Genomic DNA, 17,007 nt, shown 5'->3' with positions numbered 1-17,007 from the left:
ACATTGCATGGTATATATTTGCATTAATGTTTTCAGCTGTGAAACTTAGCTCTGAAATCTCACCAAATGTATCTTCTATACCACAGTGCTTTTGCAAAATGTATTGTTACTATTTTTTTGGTAACTGGATCATTTTCTTACATTAAAGCCTGTCAGGCTCACAAGTATTTCAACAAATGGAATGATTTGTATACACAACTTGGAAGTTTCCTGGGTGGGGTAGAAAAGCAAATCTGAAACAAAAATCTGTGTCACTGATGAGAAAAGGTTCTGTCTTTGTTCTCTGTATGATCATTGGAGCGAGACATTATTTGTAGTGGTTCTTCTCTCTCACAACAGCCGGCACTGGGCTAATCGTTATCTTCGGTTTGCTCTTCAGAACGAATGCTTCTGATGTGAGGCTACTTTACAGGAAGCGTGACCTCATTCGGGCTCTGTGCCGCTGATTGCACGGGCTGTTTTCAAAAGGAAACAGGGGCTTGCTAGACCTGTCTTTGCGAAGAGCCAGGGCTGAGCTCTCCCAGGAAGCTGCTCAAGGAACACCCTCCACCAGCCATCCCACGGGCTCTCGGGCTGATGAGGAGAAACTTTTTTGCACGCATGTGTTAATTACGAAATGGATCTTCCAGGTTTGAAGGATTTTAGACTTATCTCTTAACATATTTATCAGCTGAGGAATAGCTAAGCTTTGGATTCATTTCTGTGCAGTTCTTCAGGAAGTTTTGCATTTTTGTGAATGTTGCTTCCATTACCTGCAGGGAGAAAAGACTGAACTGCTCTTCAAAAACAACTGATATGTGTGAACAAATAAAACTCTCTTTGTAGACACTTGTGTTTGGTAGGTACAATAGAATAACGCTGGTTGCCTGTATTTCAGCTATTTGAATAGTTAGCACTATATTTTGGTAGGGACAAATGTGAATATTTAGCTTGTACACTGAAGGCATCATTGGCTTAAACACTAATTTGATTTTTGGAGGGAAAGATAGTTAAAACTGACTGGTTTGGACAGTGACTTTTTGTATATATTACAACATGAACTTTTGTGTGTTTTGAAATTCAAGGGCAGTTGCTGCCTTAAATTTTTACTTGATTCTTGATATAAAATATTGCCACATTCACCTCAGCTTCGCTTTTAGTGAGATTTCATAGAGCTGTTGGCTTTTTCTCATGCCATAGTTTAGAGGTGCTGTGTTGATGGGTCCTTTTGTGGGTTACAGATACAATACTACTGCTCCATTGTACAGCGGTGGTTGAGATGCTTTGTTTTGTTATGCCATTACTATAGCTTCTCACACTATTAATGGCCCAGAAATAAGACTGAATATTAAATGAAAGCAGAACAGTGTGCAGCATTGTCTACAACGTGATGTTTCCAAGTTTTCTCCATCATTGGTTGAATTATGATTTTCAGGAACTCTCTTCATTATGCATGAGCCAAAAATTTTCCTGATCAAGGGCAGCAAAAAAATCTGTTGGACTGCCTGTTCTACAACTGTTCACATAAGCTTGATATCATTACTTAAAATAGTTTAAAAGCAAGTTAAACTGCTTATTAACTGTTCTTGAAAAGAGGGAAATGCCTCGCCTCCCCAGTAATATATCTGCATGCGTATATTGCTCACTTTCTTTTATAAATAGATGTATATACTCTATTTTATCTTGAATTTTATTTCTCTGGAGGGTGGCAGATAAGCAGGCATCCTGCAGAGACATACCTTGCAAAATTATGAGACAATTCAAATGAGGAACAGAAGGACTGTGGTTTGTTCTGCCAATGTGATCAGTATGTGTCAACACTTTCTAGCAAAAGCACTACCCCACAGGAAAGCTGCCACTTTTAAAAGTTATTCTTTTTTAGACGTTGCTACTTTATGATTGCGTGCAATACAGCTGTGATGTGGGTTTCAGTTGCTGGAAAGTTTCACTCTCTGATTATTAAAGAGTTCTACTAGGTATAACTGATCCTGAGATATACTTCTATATATCCTTTTCAAACAAATTTGCCCTAGAACCAATTACTGTTGCCTAAGTGAGACTACATTATACCTAATAATTTGATATATATTGCTGATACTATCTTACACATCCTAATTCTCAAACAAGACAAAATAAAACATGCTTCTGTTTCTTTTTAAACTCTTTTACAGATAATCTATATTCCCTGTTACCCTAGGGTGTATGAAACAGTCCTTTTCAAAATGTATGGACTATCACCTGTTGCATCAACTCCAGGAGCAAATAAATTTGGATACATTTGTCAGAGTGTTAATAGGAATAAATACCTTGTGGAGGGGATCTTTTTTGACTGATAAAATTTAGGATTTTGCTGGTTTTAGTTTATATCCAGATCTAGAAACTGCTTGTTGAGTCCTTCCTGTATTTACTTCTAGAGTTTGGATGGATTTCTTGGTTTTGAATATAAGACTTTTTGCACATTTAAGAATCATGATTTTGCCTAAAATAAGAGAAATTATTTCAGGAGCTAGCTGTATGTGGAAAAAAAAAAAGCTCTAATGCATGTCAAACTATGAAATACACCACTGGTCCCACTGTTTGTACAACTTGCTCTGTGGTGTTCTGACTGATGCTTCTCGATCTCTCTGTACCTTCCCCCAAATTCTTTCAGTTGTCTCCTCCTCAAGTTATTTTTGTGAGCATTAGAACATAATTTGTTCATAGTAAAGTGATTTTTTTTTTTTTTTCCAAAGGATAGGAAAAACAGTATGTATGGGAGCAGGGTAGTAGGACTGATTTGTAAAAAATACCCTGAAGGTTTTACTTCTCTTCTTTCATCACCTTGCCTGGTCCCAAGGCTGAGTCAGCCTTCACACCCAGACTGTGACTGACAACTGAGCTCCAAAGGGGAGGATAAACAAGATTACCAAAGTGGAAAGCCTGACCTTCATGTCTTTTCTTTGCCTCAGCTCATAACTGAACATAAAAAAATAAAATTCTCTTAGCCCTATCTCCTCTCAGAGGGGAAGGATGGGCATTTACTAACAGTGTCATAAGTCTGAAGCTCTAAAGATTCAGGAAAGGCAAGGTAATATAGGGAAAGATCATATCTTTTACCTTTTCATGTAATAGCAGATATAAATTCTCCCTATGGATAGCCCTTGCTCATATTTTATAAGATTGATTCTGTCAGGTGCAGAACACCTAGAAGCACTTTGCATACTTAAGCCGTGGTAATCCAGACAAGTCCTATTTCCTTCGTCTCCTGCCACAATATTACTGTCAAATATTTGTCATTGTAGCAATCCCTGTGCTTGTTGTGCTATGTCTGCAATTTTCATCTGAAAAATGTAATGCAAGGGTAAGGTGGCCTTTCCATTCTACTCTGTATCTAGTGCCAGTTCAGGTTCTGGCTTAGGCATGAAGCAGATTTCTGGTAAAACACCTTAAAATTATTGCAGTTATTGTGTTTCTGTCCATAATTATTTCTCTCAAGTCTGTTATCTGGGCAGAGTAGAAGTATCTGATTTCTGTTGGCTCTAATTCTGTGTTGTCCTGGTTGAGATGAGTTTCCTATAAACACTAAGTCTTTCCCTGATTCGTTCATATGTTTTATCTCCTTTAATTCTTCCCTTAATTTTCTTTTCATTTTTAGCTTTTTTAATCATCTTTCTGGTATGTACAAGGTACCTGTCAGTGAACATGATAACAATTCCTTCTTATTTCACCTTTGCCTCTGCAGGTTCAACACCATTTAATGGAGAGCATAGACACAACCTCTCAAGACGTGTTTTCCCAAGGTATTAAGGAAAGTTACACTTGCTTAATTTTATTTTTGTTTTGATGTAGATTTTGTAAAAATCCCTTTTGGGCCACTGAGAATTGTAGGGCTGATATAATTTAATTACTGCCCTAAATGGAAGTTCAGAAGTACTGCTGTGGAGGTTGGAAACACTGGCTTTGCAGTTACAAGGTTTTGGAGTATCTCTCTTCCATCTGCTTTTCCCTACACTGAAATTATGGTATGTCTCTGTGATATATGGGGTACTTAAATCTCCTACTGAAACACAGGTCAGCCACGAAATCAATCCAGTGTCTTCCTTTCTTTCCATAATGTCACTGCATGGCAATTTGGAACTCATAGGTGTCGAGGGGAAAGGTATAACTGTAAATTCAATTTTACTTGAACTAAGTAAATTGTCTACAACTTTTAGATCCTTTCACCTCTGTCACTACTCACTTCTGTTTTAAATACCAGAGAGTATACTTTTCTGTGCTGTATTTCATCCCAAAGGCAATCGTGTTTCAGTGCTGGATGGAGTGGCAATTGTGTTTCAGTGCTTTCACATGTGGGCTTTAACCTATGTTGTTCCAGCTGCATGGCATTCTAGGATTTGTTAAAGTCATGCATCCTTAAATCTTCACTAAGTATGGCTAGGTTGTAAAAAAGCAAGTAAATCCTGCCTGGCTCAGAGGCACCCAGCTTGTGCCATGTAGAGGAACTCAGAGGAGCAAAATACTGGAATGCCTCTGCTGGCTCCTTGGCCAAGAGCACTGCCATGGAAACACACTGAGCACTTCTGAGCTCAAGCTGGCTCCGTGCTTCAGGAAATGCTCCCCCGGCATGTATCCCTCCTGTAATCTGAAGCTCTGGAAAGTGTGATGCACACGTCAGCTGGCTGAAACCCTCTAGTACAGAGTAATATTATTACATCCACGTATTTTAAATCTATGTCACTACCAGCCCCCATCAGCTAGGAATGTAAATTCACTACTATTAAATCGTGGGTTTGCTCTGTCCCGACCTTCTCTAAATTAGAGGCTTTAATTTCTCCTCTTCAGTTGTGCTTGTGCCTTTTTGGACGACGATCCTGCCTATGAGTGCTTCACAAACCCTCTGACAGACTCCCTTCCTACATGTCGCCGCAGCCCTCGACTGCTTTCTAATGGTTATTATGTTTTGACAGAAGACAGTTTTCTGTCTGATGAAGAGGGCAACATAACACTGACACCATCCCACACAAGTGTTACATATAAAGAGAATTTAGTTCGGTAAGTGAACTGTGTGCAGCTTTTACTCCATGTTGGTGATTGCCTTCATATATCTGGCCTTACCTAGAGGTGTATCTGGAGGTGTCTTTGTGTCTGTCTACATTTTGCTTGGCATAAGATCAGCATTACTTCTGAATGGGAACATCTCAATTGCTTTAGAGAGTGAAGTGAATGAAATAACCTGATTTTCAGTCATGTCTTACTATCCAAAAACTCTTTAGTGCACAGTTGTTGCTGTAATTGAAGTTGTGTCCAATAAAGAAAAAGGAGAGATACAGCTCATTTTGCCAATTGGGTGTTACTCTGATAAGGAGTAAGAAAAAAGTATACATAAATATCTTTGTCTAAAACACACACACACACATATATGTAAATAAAAAGGTCTGGTCCTAGAATTCTTACTCAAGAAAAAATATCACTTGATTTGAAAAGAACAACAGTTTAGAAAGGTATGTAAAATGTAGTTCAAAAAACATGAAGTTTGATGGATTCAGACTACCCCAAATAGGATATAGCAGGGTGCAACTTATGGGTAGCATGAGATACTCACAGTAGTATCAGAGACCAGTAGCTGTGATGTCATTTGGTACCACCGTATCCAGTATCACAACAGCATGATCAGCCCTGCTGTTAACACATTCCCTGACATATTATGGTGTGCAGCAGCCATTCCTGGTGACGTGCCCAGGGTCAAGAACAGGGCTGGGAGCAGCATCCAGAACTTGGTTCTTTCACGTCGTTCCTGCAAGCTTTAGAGCTCTGTCCCCGCTCAGCAAGAATAATTAGCTCTACTCCTTGGCAACATATCTTTTCTTTCCAGTGTATTCAGGCGAAGGAAGAAAATCCGTCGCTCTCTTGACAGCTTGTTCGATCTCAGTACCTCCAGCTCGTGGCGCAGCTCCACCATTCCCAGCAAGATGGAATTCTCCCATGTAGAGGATCCTTGGCCTGATGGATGCAGTAAACTAGAAGCCAGTCACAGTGATATTGGTAAGCCCTGATGAGGTACCAGGTAATCAAGACACAACACTGCACTCTGTGTTTAGTGGGAATTGGGTATCTCTTTCTGGAAGTTTTGCAGGTGTTGTCTGCCAAGGTGTGCAGGTAAAGGATAGATGAACTACAGAATTCTAAGGGGTAAATAGAGCTCCTGGCATTAAACTGGAGTATGAGTCTGCAAAGATCTCTGCACCAAAAGGTCATTTTTTGACTGAATTTGAATGCAAAGTCATCACCAGGAATGTTTATTCTGGTGTGATTAATACCTGGCACTGTCTGCTTTCACCTGGCTCTTTCAATAACTTAATCTGTTATGCTCTATGTGGTTTTGTCTTTACTCTGCATATTTTCTCCTGCATATGTTTGGACCTGCCAATTCCCTACCCATAATTATTCCGAACCTCTCCTGTGATTCAGTAATTGATTCCTAAATTCATTAATACGAAGTCTCAGAGCTCTTCTTTTGTGCAATCTCAGTTATATGTGCACTTCTTGTAGGTGATTCAGACTTTTCTTCTGAATATAATAACCATGTGTCACAAAGGCAAATTCCAGAATCTAATGGAACATTTCTCACCAAAGATGATGAGTTTCTTCAGTTTGAGGAACCATTTTGTGCTTCAAAATCCTGCTCTTCATTTATGATAAATGCAAATGAAGAGACCTTGAGCAATGCAGGTATGTTATGTTCTTATTCTGACATGCCTCATTTTTAGAGTGAACTGAAAATATATTAAAAATATGGAACTGGCCCCTAGCAGAATAGAATTTATTTACTAAAATATGTATTTTAAATGGATGATTAAAAATAACAAAACCATAAAATTGGTATTTAGTTGATTACTACCCCCTGCTCACAGCTTTCCTTCGCCCATTTTTCAGAAAAAAAAAAGAGTGAAGAGGAAAATGGAGGAAAGGGCATGGGAGCAAAAACTGAAACAGGCAATTATGCAGAAAGGTTTGTTTTCTGAGAGCATGGAGGGCACAGTGTTTCTGTAGTTGTGGGGGAAAAAGACTCCTGAGAGACACCCAGAGCATGAAAATTAGGTTTCTGCTTTGAATCACTCCAGGCGAGTTCTCTTTAAAAGCAACTGAAGGGACTGACCTCACAGGCTGAAGGTAGTCCTTGCAAACACCTCCCATCATATATTTACTTTCATTAAAACCCATTATTTTCCTGATTTTTATTTTAGAATCCAGGACAGTGCAAAATGTTGTTTCTCAGATGGCTGCACTGATCATGTGTTTAATCATTTCAGTATGTACAAGGTAATTTTTATTTCTTTTATTTTTTGTTTCTGACACGAGTGCTTGCTTCATTTCAATTGGTGAATAAAACTTAAATTAAGGGTCACATTTTCGAAGTTATATGTATCTGACTGTGAAAATATATTTTCACATGATAGTCGATGCAGGCAAATATCTGAGCTATATAGATATGCACAAAAGTGAGGAATATGTATGCAGATATGAAAGCTACTTTGCCAAGTGTGCTTTGACAAGGGTTTTGGAAGGCTGAGAAAAATCAGAATGGATTCATGTCTTTCTTAGTGGGTTTTTCTCTCAGTCTGAATGCTGAGGTCTTTCTTTCCTGGAGATTATTTTCAATAGTTTACGTAATTTAAAGTTTCACCTACCAGAGTTCAGAGGGTTCAGAGGGTTCATCTGCAAGAACCTTTCCTCCTCCTCCCACCCAGGCTTTACCTCTTTTAACCCCATATGCATCCCTTGGCTTTGTCTAACCTTTCTGGGCATTGTTATGTTCTCAGATATTTTCTGGGAGGATTGTCTGCCACTTTGTTGCTGATGATTTTAGTTTGTAAGTACAGAATTTCTCTATTTCCAACCCTTTTTTTTTTTTTACTAAGTCACATCTGAGGACCAAATTCTATCCTTGGATGTATATCCATGGCTCTTATTGATCCTAATAAGAGCAGTATATGGTCAAATGGGGACAAATGTAACTTCAATCCATTACAGTGTTCTGCATTTGAATTTCACAGTTCTTTTCTCCCAAGATGCTGCTGTGTCATCTTTCTTCAGTCTCGATACATTTTTCAAAGCAACTAAGTTTTGGTAAGCGGCTCCAGTGTCATGTGATGAATAGAGGAATTTAGAAATTTTATATTAAGAAGAGGAAGGAGATTCCTGCTGTTGTTTTCATGTCAGAACATAGAAGGTGGGATCTGAAGTTACTGGTAGAGTATTTGGCTTTTCCAGTTACTGATTTTTATTCATAGAAACTTTCTGTTTATTTTGAAAACTTGCCCTTTCATAATGTGCAATAAATGTTGTAGCAGAAAAGGAAGGTAAACCTAATATGCCATAACATGATGCAGAGACAGACCAAGCAGTGTAATTCATGATTCCAGAGGTCTGCTTTCAAGCCTTGCATTGAAGCCCACTCCCAGGCCACCAGACCTTTTTTTATGTTTTAACTGGAAAAATTAAACCCAGCTAATTATGATGCTCACCCCATCACCACCTTCCAGGGACTACAGAATTGATATAATTTGGCTCCACTAACCCAATGGACCATTAGCTCACACAGGCCTTCATGCTGAAAGCATGTATGGATGTGCTGGATTTATGAATTACCATTCTTTCACCTTTTTTTGCACCAGAAAATTCTAAATGTCTAAAATTGAAAATGCTTCTAAGACTAAAAGGTTTGGGCTTATCTGAATTTTTATGGAGTGAAATTGAAGCTCAAGAGGATCCTGTTTGTTTCTGAAACTGTCAGGGTTCAGGAGTTCAGTATATGCCGTGGGCAACATGACAATCTGTCAGACCTCAGCCTTTGAATTGAGTACACTGGAAGTTAGAAACAGCAAGGCACAACTGGAACAGCTCCACTGCAATGACACCCTCACTTTTTGAAGGGTGGTGTATCAGTTTGTTGCTATGTCTCCATTCCCTAAAACTTTGGTTTCACCAAAGCCACCAGGTCAGGACCAGTGTGTTGCAAGCTCATGCCCCAAAGTGCTGCTTTCCTTCTTCCTCAATAGCTTAGCCCTGAGTGATAACGAAGCTGTTCTTCACAAGAGAAGAACACACTCTGAGAGCTTTTCAGCAGCAGGTATACAGAGAATGCCTCTTTTATGCTCATCACAAGTGAGAAGTTACCTGCTCAAACAGCTTAGCTGAATTTGTCAAACAGGACCTTTGGTAATATATACTGATTATAAGAAACTGCAATTTAAATCAAGATATACAAAAATGTATTCTTCTTTTTTTCCCTGCAGAAAATAATAAGAAATAAAGAACAATTGGTGAGTACCTGTTTAAGTTTAGAAAGAATTCCATATTTTTGGGGATGAGTCCTATTATGGAACAGGGTTCAAGCATGCCAGAAAGGTTCCATGGACTTTTCATTAAAAGAAGGTTTAACTGCAGGACCCTTGCCAGTTTCCACTGCAAATTACTCCACTTTGATGTCTACAAGTCCTTTTTTATTGCATTTAGATTATATATTTTATTTCTATTGTCTGGCAGCAGTGTCTAAATAGTGTAAGCTGTTAACAATTGCTGTGCTTCAGCCCAGAGAACACGTTTCCCAGTAACAGGCAAAACAAGTCTTCCTTTTCCCAAGTTTGAACAGAACAGCAGGACCAGGTGCTGTGCTGCTCTGACTTGGTAGCATTCCACTGAAGCAGTGAAGCAGCATCAACATGAATCAGTCCAGAATATCTGAAAAACACTTATACATTCTTCTACTTCCTATTCTTTTTCACTCAAGCCTCATCCTCAGACTCCAGTTTCTGTTTATCAAGGATTTCTAAGCCTCACAGCAGCTCAAACCCTTAAAACAAGAGCACTAATTTATTTGTTCTTAGAGTTGGTCATCCCAGCCCTGGCTCTGTTATTTCCTTTATGTCTATACTTTGTAAAGATAAAAATGAAAAGAAGGAACCAAGTGGAGCTGTGCCCAGTTTGTGTTCCTTATAGTGTGGATAGAACAGCCTTCTTCATCAGTTTTCCGGTTGAGTGCAGTTCAGCTTCTGAGATCCAAAGGCATCTGCACAGCTGCAGACACAACCTGGAAAACCTTTCAGTCAGCCCTTAGAATGTGGGCGTTAATTCTGAGAACAAAGCATTTTAGAAAGGAGTGCAGTCATTTGATCACTTTGCCTGTGGTGACAAAATGTCCTACTCACAGCGTGCCAAGCTGGAGACGCTACATATGGCACTTCTTAAAGTCAGTGGAACTGTTTATGTAAGGGCTGAAACACCAGAGCTTGAAAGCTGACTCTGGTTTTGAAAGCGACTATCAAAGTGAACCAAAGCAGGTCCTACAGGATGGAGCAGAGAACTTGGCACTTGTTGCGTGGCAGGACTAAACTAAATACAGATTGACACAGGTTACTGCGAGACAGGACCTCCCACAGCTCAAATCAAGCTTGTCTCTTGCACTTGGTAAAACCTTAAAAGCAGAGTTGTTACTTCTGTGTATTTTGAAATGAGTTCACTAACAGTTTTCATTTTGCCTCCTCCTCAAATTTATTTTCATCAGCTCTTCAGCATTGAACTCCTGGATACCTCCTTAAGGCCATGTTTATACATGTTCCTATGGAAAAAAAAAAATAACAGAACTGATAGTATTTTTCCTCCAAAACACAGTTCATTTTAGCTTTATTTTTCTTCTGGTCAAATGTGAGCAAGGCCTTACTTCTTGGTCACTACCTGAAAGAAATTCTGCAAAGAAATGCTGTACCTATAGTATGTTATCTCAATGAAGTCCTATGTGGGCATGGGGTCCTACAAGCATTTACATAATAAAAAGTGGTTTTTAATTCCCATTAAATAATATTTTATAAAATGATGTTATCCCATATTTTATATATTAATTTCTTGTAACAATATGCTATCAAAGATAATGGCTTTGGATAGTGGCTGAGTACAGTGATAACTGATGTATTATGTATCTAAAATAGTATTTATAATACTCATCCTCATATTTACTTGTAGTTAATGCATTTGAATAATTTTGTAAGTGTTAAATAATTACTCTTCTTTATTTAGAGTACAGAGACAACTGAGAGTAAATTTCACTACGTAAAACATGTAAATATTTTGTTACTTATTTTATGCCTATAATAAAAGGTCCATTACTAAAATCGCTTTTAAAACTAAAGGATTATAAAGATCTTCAGTCTTTAAATAATGTCCTGGAATAATAGTCTGGAAAGTTAAATTGCATTCTGAGAGAAAAGTCTAAGACTGAAATTACCCTGCAGTCATCAAAGCAATTATGCTGAAAACTAGAAAGAAAGAGTTCACTGTAAACTCATTAGTTCACTGTAAACTAGTGAAGAAAAATCTGATTGAGATTGAAAAAAAAAATGGTCTAAAATAAATCCTATAATCTGTCTATTAATAAATACAAACTGTAAGTTAGAATTGTTCTGATCTGGAGAGAGGGACCTCCTGGGGTCATTTCCCAACTGGAGTTCAAGGGCTAAAAACAAAATGCTCAGGATCTGTTAAGATCTGCCCTCCCTGATATTCATCAATGTTGAATTAACAAAATTCTATTTGGTTACCAGACTGGTTGGCAGTTCCCTTCCATATATTCTAATGGACATAAAAACAAGCCTCATCTTTTTTCTCTGAAAAGAGGTGCAATCATATGTTTCTTCCTGTTGGATAAAAAAATTGAAGCCAGGATTTGTCTGATGAAAAACTGAAAAAAAATTTCCAACCTAAATGTTTAAATCCACACTTTCAGAGGTAATGAGTATTTGCAACTTCTGTTAACTACAGTATCAAGCCTAGGATAATTCTGGGATGCAATTCTCTTAGAGTAAACCCACTTACTGATTAGTGATTAACTGACACATCTACAAACAGAGAAAACAACTAGAATTTTATATTTTTTGTCTGCAGAGATTAAATGCTTACTCCACTTTAATATAGCACCTTATTTAGAGAAAAAGAATCAAATAGAAATTTTGAGATATAGATTTATAACTCGCTGTGTATCTTCTCATACCATTTATTACTTTTTTAATATATTATTTTTATCACTACACCTTGTTTTATACTCTCTTACTTCAGCTGTGTTCAGCTGAATTTCAGGGTCATTCCTGAATATATATCACATAGCGCTTTATAGCAGGAATGGTCATGTGGAAGATAATAATATTGATGCCATCCCTTAATTTATAATATTCCTGGTCTGTGAGCAAGGCTGATTTATAGTTATCCTGAAAGCATTACTCATAGAGGCCAAACTATACAAAGATTATCATATTTTATTTAAGTTATATGGAATAAACATGGTACAGAATACAGGTTATGACCACTTAGTCCAGTTCTGCAAAATCTGCTTTTTGATGTATATTTTTATGAATTGGATTTTGTAAACCTCTTTGCATATTTCTATATACACTGAGCAAAACTATTACTTCATTTATATTGTTTCTTTTTTTATGGCTTCTCATGCTGCTTTCTTTCCCTCCTATCTCTGGCATTTCCATATCAGTAAAGTTGTTCCTGTTCTCATTTCTTCTTGTATTTGAGGGCGTTTTCAGTAACGAAGATTATTATTATTTGAATTGCATATATTTCAGTGAATTTATTATTTGTGAGTTCATGTCCTGCCCTGCAGATTGTGTGCTCTTTTGGGGAGGGTTTATTGGTACTTTAGTGCAAACATAAAGCCTTGTTTTGTACCTGTGACTGTTACTTAGCACCACAGAGAAACAAAATAAAATAAAAAATATTTGAAAAAATAGGAAATAAATAGGAAATAAATAGAAATACATAGGTTCAAATTCTGAGTGGGTATCAATCAGCTGGTTTATACCACCTGAGACTCTGAGCTGCAGCATTTCAACAGCTTTGTCCATGGATATCAATTTGCTGGGGTTGGAGCACCTTACATGAGTGTAAATATGGATTAAGTCAAGACATGTTCAAAATACGTCTGATGCACCATAATAATAATGCTATAAAGCTTATTTTTGTCATGACATAGAAATATATATTGCATTGTTTTACACATTTAATTAATAAAGTTGTAATGTATTAAAGTGCTGAGGTGAATTTCTTCAGGAAAGGCACATCAGATGGGACTTTTTTCTTCCTTCTCATTTCCATTCTCCCATTTGTAATGTGATTCTTTATTTTATCTCTGGCATGTACATTGCTTCATGCTAGGACTTCAGGTTTGTGCTGCTGAAAGCTCTTAGTACATAATTTGAATGAAAAAAAACCCCTGTGTGTGAAAATAAAGAACACAGTAAATAACATACTTCAGCACCTAGCTTTGCCCTGCGTGTGCCAGACCATCAGGTTAGGACCAGTGTATTGCAAACACATGCTCTAAAATGCTGCTTACTGTCTTCCTGAATAATTTAAACCTGAGTCATAAATAAAACTGTTCTTCACAAGAGAAAAACAAACACACTCTGAGAGCTTTTCAGTCACTGGTGTACAGAGAATTCTTCTTTTGTGCTCATCACAAGTGAGAAGTTACCTGCTTGAACAAGTAGTCCTGCAGTTTAACGAGGTTTGTCAATTGAATGATTCAAGTTGAATCTGTTTTGCTCACGATGGTAATTGTTTTTGATGTCCCTGTCCTTGTCTCAATCCATGAGCTTCTTTTCATATTTTCTCCCCCTCTTCTGTTGAGGCTGGGAAGTGAGAACAAAAGCTGGTGGGTGCCTGGCATCCTGCCAAAATCAACCCACCACACCCTGGTATTTGGCAATTTAATTAATTGCAGATTTTATATTTCTTTCTTCAGAACTATCATCTAGAATCTCTGAAAAAGGGATGAACACCCTCCTCCCCTGTTTTTGGCTTAACAAAATAACATAGGCATTTCAATGTAATACAACGTAAACACAGGGTTCAAAATACTGTACACAGCAAAACAAAGATTTTTTTCGTGTTTGAAATTGAATACCTTGATTCTGCTCCCAAGTGAAAAATTAATGTTACTAGCAAAAAAGTCATTATTTGACGAGGCTTGCAATTTGATGTAAATGTGTAGGTAGCAGAACCAGTGGCCCTTCTTTAATGTCTGTGATTCTGTGCAGGGGCCTTGGGCCACAGTGGTGATGTCCAACCAACTGTGTAAAACTCCCTGTCCTCCGAGTGGAGTTGTTACTGGTTAGTTGTTACTAACCAGTTGTTACTGGATAGTCAGATAAGCCAGGACAAATACTATGGAGTTAAACTGAAGTGCATAAACTACTTCTGCTTCTTTGTGTCTCATTATCTCCACAAACCTCAGGAGCTTCAACTCAATGACACCTTCATACTCCTACGCTCTAATCTGCAATACAGGTAGAAAGCTGCGGTGTGACTGTGGGGTGTTGCATTTACATCAGAGGTAAATTGCTACATAAATGAATTTGATAATTTTAAAAAATCCTACTGCCTTATTTAAATTTATAGGTGAATTTCCTGTTAGCAGAAGATGACCTTTGGGTTTGATTAGACCTTTAGGTTAATGAAGACAGGCAGGAAATACAGACTGACTTTCCTGATGTTACCACTTTGGTCTGATGAGAATTGTGATCCGGAATTGGAACAGGCTGCCCAGGGCTGTAGTGGAGTCATTATCCCTAGGAAAATTTGAAGGAGGTGCAGAGCTGATACTGGGGGACATGGTTTAGCTGGGTTGACGGGTGGATTTGATGATCTTAAAGGTCTTTTCCAACCTAGACTGTTCTATTATTCTAAAATTGTACAAGCCTATGAATCACTGGGAACAGGCTGCTTTCACAAACGGCTTTCAGCCCAAAACGTGTGAGGCAAACTAGTTGACGGATATGCAGGAGGAGGACAGAAGTGTCATGCAAAGGACAAGACGTGAGATTTATGCCTGAGGAAAAGGCATTTCATCTCTGCCTGCCGAGCTAAGGCACAGGGGCCGGGAGCTGCCGGGCCGGCGCGGCTCCCGCTCCGGGTTAAAGGAAGGCCCCGGCGCCGCCCTCAGCGCCGCCCGCCCGGGGCCGTTGCTGTGGCAGCGCGGCGGCGTCCGGGAATGGCGGCGGCGCCTGAGGGGCGGCCATGGTGCGGAGTGAGTGTCAGAGAGCCCCGCTTTCCTTCCCTCCCCTCCCCTCCTCTGCCCGGCCCCTGCCCTCTTCTCCCGGACGTGCTCCGTGCCTTGCACGCCTCTTTCGTGTCCGCAGAAGGGCAACAAAGCTGGGGAAGGCGCTGGAACACAAGTCTGATGAGGAGCGGCTGAGGGAGCTGGGGGTGTTCAGCTGGGAGGCTCAGGGGAGACCTTACCGCTCTCTACAACTCCCTGAAAGGAGGCGATCGCCCTCTTCTCCCTTGTAACAGCTGAAAGGACAAGGGGAGATGGCCTCAAGTTTTGCCAAGGGAGGTTTGGATTAGATTTTGGGAAAAATTTGTTCATGGAAGGGGTTGTCAAGCACTGGAACAGGCTGAGCAGGGAAGTGGTGGAGTCACCACCCCTGGAGTTATTTAAAACTCATGTAGGTTTGACATTTAGGGACATGATTTCATGGTGAATTTGGCAGTGCTGGGTTGTACTCGATGATCTTAAGGGTCATTAAATGAATTAATTTAATTAATTAAATTAAAGTTCTCTGATTCACGTTCCCTCTCACCAGAGTTGCCTCCCTTCCCCACCATCCCCACACTCCCTTGGCAGCCCCCTGCCCTCCTCCCTCCCTTGGCTGATTGTCAGATTTCCCTCCTCCCTGGCAATAAACCCCCATTTTAAATCACCATGTACAGTACAGGGGTTCTTTGCCTCTCAAAACAGTCCCTGAGGTGTCCAGCCATGGGGACTGGGGTGGCCCAGGTGGGGACCCCTTCCTGTGTGGGGCAGCCCCTGCAAGGGGAGATGCTGGATGGGATGGTTTGTGTCTGAGCTCAAGTCTGTCAGATGTGAAAAAAACCCAAATGAGGTAAAATACTCCATGCTATTACTTATGAATCGATCACCTTTTACAGGTACAGCAGTATGACCCAGACGACTGAGTGCTCACACCTATTACTCATGAAAAGGAGTTCCCTTCCTCTGTGATTTTTCTTGTAATCTGTTTTGATTGCATATTATCACTGGGCTGCCAGTCCGTGCTGGGCTGCAACAGTGCTTTGGACAGGAACTCCTTCTCCCTGCATGAGAGGGCAGATGCCCTCTTTGAGCAGGCACTGCCTGAAGGAGAATGACTTTATCTCCTGAACAGCGCAGCATGAGTTTGAGTCTTAAAGTAATGGTTGCATACTTCGCTTTTCTGAAATGCAGCTTCCCCCACTGTTTTGTGATACACCTGCAGCTGTCCACCTGCTTATTCTTTCAATTTCTTTAACGTTATCCTTCATTTCTGCTTCTTTATCTGAGTAAAACGTAATTTTTGGAAGCCCAGGCATTAGAACTTCAAGAGTTGTTCTCTCCACTTGATTGATGCCATCCCTTATATCCTCCTGTGTTCATTGGAACCTGGGAGTAGCTGTGATCTCTCAGGTCGCTGGTCCAGTCTCCTGTTACTGCACACAACACCAGAAAATCTGGTTAATGAACTTCTCAGTGAGTGCAGTGTGTCTTTTCAATGTCCTGGAAATGCTGTTATTTAAAATTTTATATAATATTTGTTATCTCTTGCAAGCTTGTTTCCCTCATTCCTCTTAAATGAACTAGATCTTATACAAAATGTCAAATATTCAGTCAGTTCCCTACAATAGGATTCCAAATTAGGTTTCTAAAGCTTCACTGTAGCTTCTATTTTGAAGGATTGTCTCTGCTTTGCAAATCATTTGTTAATAAAAATGGACATTTTTGCAAAAATGCTGCAACAATAATTTCAATTTTCATCAGCAAATGGAAACTGGGCTGTAATTAAGCTGTCAGGAACAGTTTGTATGACTACTTTTTGTATAAAGGGTATAGAGCATAACATTGCCACCAGTGTGTATGTATGCAAATTGGGGAGTATTGTTTTCCTGCTCAAAATTACCTGGAAATAGTGGCACTGAAAAATCTGCCACCAAACACAGTAGTAAGCAGACTTT

General features: G+C 39.3%; 1 protein-coding gene and 1 long non-coding RNA gene across 11 annotated transcripts in view; both read left to right on the top strand.

The window, feature by feature from the left end:
• The first annotated feature begins 201 nt into the window (after window positions 1–201).
• Window positions 202–17,007, top strand: part of DNAAF11 (dynein axonemal assembly factor 11) — a 95,381-nt gene continuing 78,575 nt past the window's right edge. For 3 of the 10 annotated variants that reach the window (XR_006017398.1, XM_042036330.1, XM_042036329.1), the window contains exons 1-4: window positions 269–629; window positions 3,701–3,758; window positions 4,801–5,010; window positions 5,831–6,000. Coding sequence is in view for 7 of the 10 variants with exons in the window: in XM_042036330.1 (XP_041892264.1) it covers window positions 617–629; window positions 3,701–3,758; window positions 4,801–5,010; window positions 5,831–6,000 (451 nt within the window). In the remaining 3 variants the exon portion in view is untranslated. Of the gene's footprint in view, window positions 630–758; window positions 839–3,700; window positions 3,759–4,800; window positions 5,011–5,830; window positions 6,001–14,970; window positions 15,044–17,007 lie in introns of those variants that run through there. The other 7 variants (XM_042036332.1, XR_006017399.1, XM_042036328.1 and 4 more) reach the window with 7 other exon arrangements.
• On the top strand, window positions 7,285–8,085 carry LOC121668480. The gene is made up of 2 exons (XR_006017400.1): window positions 7,285–7,828; window positions 8,013–8,085. It is a non-coding gene; the product is annotated as an uncharacterized LOC121668480 (long non-coding RNA).

Source organism: Corvus kubaryi, unplaced genomic scaffold, assembly GCF_017639235.1.
Source record: "Corvus kubaryi isolate FWS band 111438036 unplaced genomic scaffold, C.kubaryi_AGA036_p1.0 37385, whole genome shotgun sequence".
Classification (NCBI taxonomy): domain Eukaryota; kingdom Metazoa; phylum Chordata; class Aves; order Passeriformes; family Corvidae; genus Corvus; species Corvus kubaryi.
This window is presented reverse-complemented; position numbering and strand designations above follow the sequence as displayed.